Genomic DNA, 10780 nt, shown 5'->3' on the forward strand with positions numbered 1-10780 from the left:
AAAACATCGCGTTCATTTCACATTAGAATAAAGGAACATATGAGATGTCTTAATAATAACATTTTTTCTGAATTTTTCGGATCACATCTTGTCAAATAATCATTCATTCAATTTCGAAGATGTTATAGAAATTTTACATTTCAATAATAGAACAAGTCAAATTAATAATTCGGAAGTCTTAGAAATAAAAAAAAAGCTGTTAAAAAATTAGATTATAATTAACAATCAAATAAACTAAAGTCAAAGTCTTATTTTTAATATTTTTCCCATAAAATCAAACCCAACCTAAACACAGTTATCCTCTTCGTTGTTCTTACCCCTCGGTGCTGTCGGTAACGACGAAACCCAGTCACTGGTCAAATTGAATATTAGTGTGTAATATATCATTTTACATAATTAGCTAAGAAATAATAATTGCAACTCCCAAAAAAAATATTTTAAAAAACCTAACATAACCTATGTATATGTTTTGAAAAAGTACTTATTTATCTTTTGCATTGGAATATAGTGCTCATTGTCTAAAATTAATTGGGGAGCCGTGATAATTTCCTTTACAATGACCCCCTAGCGCTTACGCTGTATTGAACGCATATTATCAAATCTCTGTCACCTAGTGTATTAAAGCTTTCAATAATCAAATTACTTTTGAACTACTTCCTCAATTAATGGGTAAATATCCACAAACATTTGGGCAAAATAATACATGTACCGGTGTGTGATATATAAATTGATTGATGTTGATAGTTGGCTTCAAAAGTTTTAGAGTCAGCTGAGTTGCCGTGGTAAAATTAATTTAAAAAATCCATATCCACTCCTTTACAATCTACCTCTATGCTTTTATGTCAACTGCCAGATCCTTTGATAAATATTATATATATATATATATATATATATATATATATATATATATATATATATATATATATATATATATATATATATATATATATATATATATATATATATATATATATATATATATATATATATATATATATATATATATATATGATGGTGCATAGGGCACTGCATCATATAAACGCAGTGTTATCTTGATAGGTAACACATGAAGGGAAGGTGATTAGCCCTCCGCCTCAGGTACCAGTCCAAAGTACCTAGTATTAAATAAATATTAGAGTGAAAAATCACTCATATTTATTTGACCTCATCAAGCGTTTTGACCATTACGCTAAGGAGACGGACATTTATATATAATACACTTAATTACTGTTACTAACGTCACGTTTTGCTGATCGCTTTTATAAGTAGTCACTCATAATTTCGAATCAAGTTCTTTGTGGAATTATCAGTTTTATTTTCACAATAATATGAATTTTTCATTCACCACGACAATTGATGAGAATGAGATAAGGAATAAATAAGAAGTATAATGAGATCGCGAAACTATTTGTATGGAAATGAGGTTATCATTTCTCCCGAGACCAGACGAATTTTATATCTTGAAAGTACCATGTGCAAACATATCGATATAATCATAATAAAGGGAATATTGGCTTTGAGATGTAGCTATAAAATAAAATTTTATACATTTTTCGGGCTTAACTTAAGATTCGTATAGTAAGGTGGTTTGAAAGGGGGATTTCGAAGACCAAATTTCGTATAACTATTTGCACTTGTTTAATTTTATTTTTAATTAGTAAATACAACAATTTCTTAAAAATCTATTGTGACACGTATTTTATGTATTCCGCATCATTTTTAAACGGCGTATTACAGACTTTTATGTATTAATTTTAAATCAAACACAGGTTTTTTTTTGAGTTAACTAAGTTGTATTTTATTAACAAAAATACATAAAAAATTAAAATTGTGACAATTTTTTCGTCTAGTTATGGCATTATCAAACGAATGCGAAGTGTGTTTTTTTATGTTTTTGTTTGTAAAATACAACTTAGTAGACTCAAAAAATCTGTGTTTGATTTAAAATTAAAACATAAATTAAAATGGAGTTCTACAAATTAAACGTCAAATCAATAAATATTTATTACAGACTTATTTGCTAATTATATGAAAAAACTATCATTAAGGCTGAGATCTTGGACGTTCAAATTCAGAAGGCAAACGCTTGCGCTAGAGAATACACATTATGATTTATCTTTTTTTAGAATTTATATTGAAAAAATTAAACTCCTTAACTTTCAATAACTCTTTTTTTTATCGAAACTGTATATTTGTTTCGAAGAAAACTTTTCTTTAATGCAAAAAACGGTATTTTAATAAAAAAAAATCAATTACTTCAAATGGTACAAGGGTTTAAAGAAAATTAAGATGCGATTTATACTATTAACTTAATATATTTTATTTTTTGACATCTCATCAAAGATGATGAAGAATATGGAAGTCTGGGCATTTACGGGGCTAACGATCGTCATAGGCTGGTTTAAGTGATCACTTTACACACGTGGAACATTCACCAATTCTACCCATTGTTGGCAACCACACCACTCAAATTCTCGGAATACCTACATATATGAACCAATTACAAAACCTTGTTCTTGAATCACCAGAACTTCACTAGAGGCATCTATTGGTGAGATGAAAATGAATTTCATCTCACCAAAAGATGTCTCTAGTGCATTTTATTATTCGTATTCTTTCACTGGATTATTCATCCTATGGATAATATGTAAAAATTAAAAGTACTCGATATGAAACATTTATTGTTTTTTTTAAGAAAGAATATGACATTTTAAGCATCCCAGGGCTTACGACCTAGCATTTGGCTGGCTTAAGTGATCACGTTATTTATCATTTGTTCAGGTCAGGAGTCGGAATAATCAACGGGTATAAATTAGGAGATGCATGAATGTGGAGGAGGCAAATATTTTTTTCCAAAACCGAGTGATGTGACGTTATATTCTCTCTGCCTACCCCTGCTGGGAAGCGGCGTGATGGTAAGTAATTTAGTAGTTAGTAATCATCTTATCAGGTAAGTTTGTCACATTTGCATGAAAAAATCGTAAGTGCCTACAGTTTTTTTTTTACAAACAAAACGTCGAACAATATATCAAATGTACCTACTTTCATAGAAAGTCACAATTAATGATTAAACCATTCCTATAAAACATTTCTCAGCTCTTTCAATAGATTTGTCATTAAGGGCCTTAAATCACAAACCCCCCCCCCCCCACGAAAGTTACCATTCCAAAAATTCTCATCCAATTTCACTTAAAAGGGGTTCAAAGGGCCGATAATCCTAGCCCGCATGGCTCACCTTCATTTGCAATGTGCAATTTAAAATGTGAAAAAAAACTAATTTGAAACGACTTAAAAATTGTTTGTAAATTTAGTTTAAAAGATCATTAAAACTTGAAGCATTTGTGCAATTCGTTATATGACTGATCAACACTCAAACCCTCAAGGCTCCTACATTTTTATACGTATTTAATTGTATAAAAAATATAATTTCAACTGGTTAAAAAATTCAAAGATAAGATTTTATCTGGCTAAAAGTTCAAATATAGAATTTTACCTGGCCAAATTTTTTAATTAAATTCATGTATAGATTTTTTCCGGCTTTAAATTCAAATGCAAATAGAATTATGTCTGGCTAAAAATTCATATAAAGAATTTTATCTGGCTAAAAACTCATGTATAGAAATTTTTCCGGCTATAAATTCAAATATACACAGAATTTTGTCTGACTAAAAAATTCAAAGATATCATTTCTTAAATCGGTCAGATGTGGATTTCTTGATCAACTCATTATCATAACATTTTTTGAAATGACTGAAAAATATCTTATATTTTAACATCATGAAATAGCTCAATGAAGAAGCTTAATGAAATAGACATCAATAATGTTTCTTTTAAAACGCTTAAGAGAAATATTGTTGATGTCTGTTTGACTATTTCATTATTTGATTATTTGATAAAAAAGTTACAATATTTCAAAGTTGTAGTAATGTACATGACAGTTTTTTTTTATGATTACTTGTAAATGAAAACCTGTAATTGGACTATTTTTTATTAATTAAATATTTAAATTTTTGAAAATATTATGTTGGTTTTCCAATAAATAAATAAACATAGATGAAGACAAATATGGAAGCCTGGGTATTTACAGGACTTACAGTCTGTTATAGGCTGATTTATGTAAACACTTTATACAAACTTAAGATTCACCATTCTACCCATAATTGACAAACACACTACTTATATTCATCTATTGCTTTCCTTATTTTTCTTCATCAATTTTTAGATATCAAAATATAGCTCATAAGTTGAGAAAGTCCACATTTGTGAACAAAAAATTGGAAACGGTCAAAATGTTGAAGAAAATTTTTCAATAACTTAATTGTGTTCAAACGTAGAGCATTTTTAAAGCTATAAGCTTTTTCCTTAAATGGAAAATCGTAAAGTTACTTTTTTTAGGTTTTATTTAATTATATTTATGTTACCATTTATTTTTCATAAATGTCTGCTTTTGTTAAAAAAAATTACCCCTACCAAGATAGAACAGCATTATTTGCGCTGTATTTACGTATATAAGAAATGGAATAAACCATTATAATTTTTCTCCATTTCAGGACCAACGCCGCAACAACTACTGAAAATCTCGTTAGGGGTGTATAATATCCTATATCATTTTTGCCACATCATTTTATGAGTGGACGTCCTGAAATAAATTTTACCGTGGTACAGACAGCTTGTATTTATAAAAGTATTTTTTTGGGAACTCATATAAATTCTTTCATGTGTTGACCGTTAGAGTACTGAGAATCGATATATCGACATTGGTATTTTTGTCAAAAGAACGATCCGTCGATATACTGACTATGATGCCAGTGTATTTTTGTTGTACCGCTGAGTAACATTTCTAATAAACATAAATATATACATAGCTTTGTAAGTTCTAAGTCGTCAAAAATATTAATACCGTAGAACGGGGCTACTTGAACTTTTATATGTTACTTGAGCCCAGTACAAAAAAGAGATTTAAACCTGTATTTGGTCTACAATAATGAACCTATCTTGACAATAAGTGTCACCTGTCAGGGAAACAATAAATCATGTTAATATATTATTAGATTAAAACCAATATTTTTAGCTTTTTCACTTTTTTATTTGACCAGCGACCGGGTTTCGTCGTTACCGACATCATCAGACTGGTGTCGGACTGATGTCGGTAACGACGAAACCCGGTCGCTGGTCAAATAAAAAAGTGGAAAAGCTAAAACTATTGGTTTTAATCTAATAATAAATTAAAAATGCAATTCCATCACGAAGTGTCAGTGGATAATATAAATCTATAAATCATGTTGATACGCTTATTATTGTAGACCAAATACAGATCTAATTTTTTTATACTGGGCTCAAGTAACACTTTAAAGTTCAAGTAGCCCCGTTCTACGGTACGTAAACAAATTTAACAAATTTTTAGTGAATTATATAAATACAATGTTTTTTTTGTAAAAACTTTTTGTTTTTTTTTTTAATTTTGCTTTCACTTGCTGTCTTCTGAGATTGGAGCTTCCTAAAATTCTAATTCATCAATAATATTAACGAATTTAACTAATTTGTAGTGAAAAATGTACATTTGTTTTCTAATGAAAACCAATTGTTTTCGCCCTTACAATGCCTTTTGAGATTTTGCCCATACAATATCTAAAGAGATCGAAACATTCTTAAATTCCGATTCGTAATTATTTAAAAATATTTATGACTTAAATTTAATTCTTACCAATTTTTAGTAAAAAATATAAATAAATTTTCATTAAAAAAACTTATTGTTTTCGCCAAACAATATCTTAAGAGATCAGAGCTTAATAAAGTATAGATCGTTTAAAATATTGACAAGAAAACAAATTCAGTTTATTTTTAGTGAAAATTTGAATATATCATAGTCATACAGGAGAAAGTGACCAAGTGCATTGTTTTACAATAACGCGGTCATTGACTATTTGATATCTTATTAGCTTAATATTGCCCTGAAAAAATCCCAAAGGATTTTAAACTTGGAAGTATAATATATTGACTAGTTAAAAATGACTAACTGCATTGGTGTTCATTTTCTTGCCAAGCAATAGTGACTTAAATGGCCCTCCTGAACATTTTACGTTTTGGTAGTTGGTCACTTTCTCCTGTACGACTACGATATTTCGCCCTAACACAATGTCTTTGGAGATTTTCCCCATACAACATCTTAAGAGATCGGAACTAACTTTTAATGTTTCAATTCGTCAATAATATTCACAAACAAACAATTTTTAAAAAAAAAATCGTAAAAAATATAAATATATTTCGTGTAAACCTATTGTTTTCGTATAAAAACCTAAAGTTTAAAGCGATTGTCAAACATCGCAAAAATGTCCTTAGTGATAGTGACGATGAAATTAGAATATTCAACAATCGGAGGATGCCCATCGAAAACTTCAAGGACGAGCCAATTTTACTCGACCTTGACACACTTGTGAATGAAAATTTTCTATTTTTTTTATTCGAATTGCATTGGCAAAATGCTGCTTTGTTTGAGTAGTTGGATATTTATATTTATGTGATATTTATTTTTCCACCAATAATAATAATAAAAATAGAACCCTTATCCACACCCCAACGGTGCATAAGGCACTGTGTCTTATAAACGCAGTGTTATCATGATCGTTTTACACATGAAGGAAAGGTGATCAGCCCCCCGCTTCAGGTACCAGTCCATGGTAGTATTGAATAAATATTCCAGTGAAAAAATTACTTATATTTATTTTTACCCCCCTGGGAATCGAACCCGGAACCTCCAGAACGGTAGCCGAGCGTGCTGGTCATTGCACTACGGAGGCGGACTACCAATAATACCAGAAGCAAATACTTACACTACAATTGGTCAATATTTACGATTTTTGATTTTTACACACTTAATTAAAATATTTTTTTTGGAAAAAAAAGTTTAAAGCAATTTTATCTTACACATGTTAAAAAAATAATCTCAATTGTTTGTGTGTGGGTATATATATATGTATATACTTGTATCCCATAATTGCTACAATATTCACCATTTTACAATAATTGATCATAATACCACTCAAATTTCGGAAGTTATGTTTTTGTATCAATACTTATTCTTTCATATTTTAGTTCTCGGCACATATTCTTTCACATGTTGGTTCTTGCCACATATCCTTTCACATGTTGGTTCTCGGCACATATTCTTTCACATGTTAGTTCTCGGCACATATTCCTTCACATGTTGGTTCTCGGCACATATTATTTCACATGTTGGTTCTCGGCACATTTTCTTTCACATGTTAGTTCTCGGCACCATCTATGGTTGAGTTTAGAAAGCGGTATGGCGTTATAATTTCTTAACCTACCCCTATTGTGGAGAAATGGCGTGATGGCAAGTCATTTAGATTTTTCTCGTCACTTTTGCTTTTCCATTTTTTTGTTTAAATAATGGATATTTGATGTAAAAATGATATAGGTACCTATATCAACTGCTGAATTTAAGAAACATAATATCATTGGATTCCCCCGAGAAATCGCCCGAGACTTATATCCCACGGCATCTTATTTCGCGGTCGTTTTTCAAATTTAAATATTAAAATCAAAAAACAAAGTATTTCAAAATACCACGTACGCCTCTAAGTGTTCTGCAGTTATAAAAAACAGTTATCTTACGCAAAATACCTGGAGGATAAATGGAAATATTTGTCTGGCAACTTGGATAGTATTATTATTAATGGCAACGCCGCGACAATAAACTTTGATACAAAAAAAGTACGAAAATATTACGCCGGCTACATTTTAAATTTAGCAATCTTTATTTACAACATTATGAATTTATCCAAATTCTTCTAACCCTTACCGTACCCAATGGTGCATGTGTGTTTATACATTATATAAATAAATATATTTATATGTATGTAAATATATATTTTTTTCAATTATTAGATTTTATGTATTACACACAATAATGATTTACAATGGAAAGCTTTTGCAATAAAATAATAACTCCTCAACCTTAATTAATTCTCTTTTCACCTTGTCTCTACCAACGAGAAGCAACCATCGACGGACGCTGTTCTTAAAAACATGATCACTTCCGGAATTCTGGAATTTATTATGTTATTTTGAGATGGTTTAGAATTGTGGAACGAATGACTGATGATGAAACGGTAAAACAAATGCATGATTTTATCGTCAGTCACTTTTCGGTAATATATCGCTCACTCCTTTCAACAACGTCATATAAAAAGAACGATATTTTTCAGGAGATCGTTTTTAAAGTTTTAAAACCATAATAAAATGTATTAAAAATAAATATATCGCCACCTTTTGAACTTTTTACTGTTCAACAGATCTTTTGAGGAAAAAACTTGAATGTTTTTCCTCCATTTGAAAAATATTAGGTATATTTAAAAATATAATTGAACATTACCTTTTCTTCAAAATGCAAAAACAACACTTTCTGCCCTGTAGCAGGTAAATATCAAATTAAAATATGCCGCTTTTGCTGGGATATAGTACATTTTCTAGGCATTCCAAAAACATGCACAACTGATAATTGACGATTTTTGATATATGACATTGTTGAAAGGAGTGAGCGATAAATATATTTTTATTATTTGTGTTTTACTCGGTTTGCTTCACATACGGTGTTTGTAATGATGCGGAATGCATCGAAACTGATGTCACAATAGATTTTAAGAAATAGTGGTAGTTAACAAGAAAAACTTAAATTGAAAACAAATGTAAAAGACTTATACTTATAACCCTTATCCGCACCCAATGGTGCATAGGGCACTGCATCGAATTGACGCAGTGTTATCTTGATCTTTACTTACATGAAGGCAAGGTGATCACTCCTGCGCTTCAGGAACCAGTCCAGGGTAATATTGAATTAATATTACAGTGTAAAATCACTCATATTTATTTTCACCCCCCCCTGGGAATTGAACCCGGGACCTCCAGCACGGTAGCTAAACATGCTGACCATTACACCACGGAGGCGGACAACGTAAAAGACTCTTGAGTAAAAACGAGAACCAGAAAACACCAAATAAAATTGACATGGCCGAGTACTTCAAATACTTTAAAGTGTTCAGGTCAGGAGTCGGAATAATCGCCGGGTATGTATGAGGAGATTCATGACTATGGAATGGAGAATGTTTGCAAAGACGGAACGGTGTTCTCTCTAGCGTTCTCTCTGCCTACCCCTGTGGAAACCGGGATGTTTAGTGAGTAAGTTTTTTTTTAATTTTCCACGTTCATAGTGTGGTGATAGGCAAGCTTAGCAGTCGAGATGGAGGTCACAGATTCGATTTCCTGGAGGTTCAAAATAAACATGTATAATTTTTGTATTTACATTAATTAAATAATCCCAATGATATTAATTAAATTTCATCCTAGACTGGCTCTTGTAGCACAAGACCGATCACCATACCTTCATATAATTAACGATCACGCTATCATTGCATCATTTTAATCTAGTGCCGTAAGCATCATTGGGTGAAGATGAGAATATTTACGTGACTTTTGACAAACAAATAATCATTATTTTTTTTAAATAATGAACAATTATTTTTATTTTGTGTATTTTTGAAAATGATACCTAGTACACACGCGTGTCACTTTAGATTTAAAAAAGAGGTATTTACTAAGTAAAACATTAATTCAAAATGGATAGATTTAGTGACCTCCGAGACCTCAATTAATATATACTCGTATTTATATGTTTCTATATATTTATATATTTATATATATATATATATATTTATATATATATATATATATATATATATATATATATATATATATATATATATATATATATATATATATATATATATATATATATATATATATATATATATATATATATATATATATATATATATATATATATATATATATATATATATATATATATATATATATATATATATATATATATATATATATATATATATATATATATATATATATATATATATATATATAAAAAGATTTCTGCAATATTTTTTTATTTAAACAATAAATTAACATGTCATTATTAAAGAGGAAAGAACGTTTTTTGAAAATGTAATAATGAATTCTAAGCATAAACAATATTCACGACTTATACAAATTTTCAAAAGTTATTTATGACAGATATCATAACATATCCATAAACACATCCGGTATTTATAGGGCTTACGACCTAAACCAAATAATGATAGACATAATAATATTTGTTCGAAATTGAATATTTTTTAAAGATTGTCACTTACCATTCAAAAAGTGTAGAATAAGTATCCCTACTAGAATCCTCTTGATTTTTAAGATCAGAACCATTTTAAAAAACAAATCAGTCTTTACTTTTCCAAAAAATTAATTTGGGTTTAATCAGATAAATCAAATGAAATCCCATGAAAGTTCCCGTAGATCATTTCTGCTGGTATCAGATAAAGCCTTCGCACCGTACATTTTACGCGAAATTATAATAAAACTTTTCAACAAGGGATGATTTAGGTAAAGTACATGCAGAAACAGCAAATAAAGCTTCACAGATAAAGTAAATTTCACACAATAATACAGTTTGTGTTTAACGTAGCGAAAAACTTGTTTAATTTACTTCTCGGTCTGCGAGGATGTAACCCTCGAGGGCTCGGAGGACAGACGTGCTCTCCGCTCGGCGTAGCGACGAATACTGAACAAATATAGCGAATCTGACAGTACCACTGAATTTCGCGAGTAATACGTACTTTTAAGCGTCACACAGTATCTGATAAAGTATAACGTAATACAGTTTACAGATTTTGTTCTCCACGGACGCGCTGAAAAT

General features: G+C 29.8%; 1 protein-coding gene across 1 annotated transcript in view; it reads right to left on the minus strand.

Annotated features, from left to right (window-relative positions):
* Window positions 1-10443, minus strand: part of LOC148310249 (uncharacterized) — a 78371-nt gene extending 67928 nt beyond the window's left edge. The window contains exon 1 of the mRNA XM_088258765.1: window positions 10227-10443. Coding sequence (XP_088114891.1) covers window positions 10227-10290 — 64 coding nt within the window. The 5' untranslated portion in view covers window positions 10291-10443. The remainder of the gene's footprint in view (window positions 1-10226) is intronic.
* Between the last annotated feature and the right edge of the window lie 337 nt (window positions 10444-10780).

This window comes from Brachycentrus maculatus, unplaced genomic scaffold (assembly GCF_059751285.1).
Source record: "Brachycentrus maculatus isolate JH-2025_06_01 unplaced genomic scaffold, ASM5975128v1 h1tg000103l, whole genome shotgun sequence".
Taxonomy (NCBI): domain Eukaryota; kingdom Metazoa; phylum Arthropoda; class Insecta; order Trichoptera; family Brachycentridae; genus Brachycentrus; species Brachycentrus maculatus.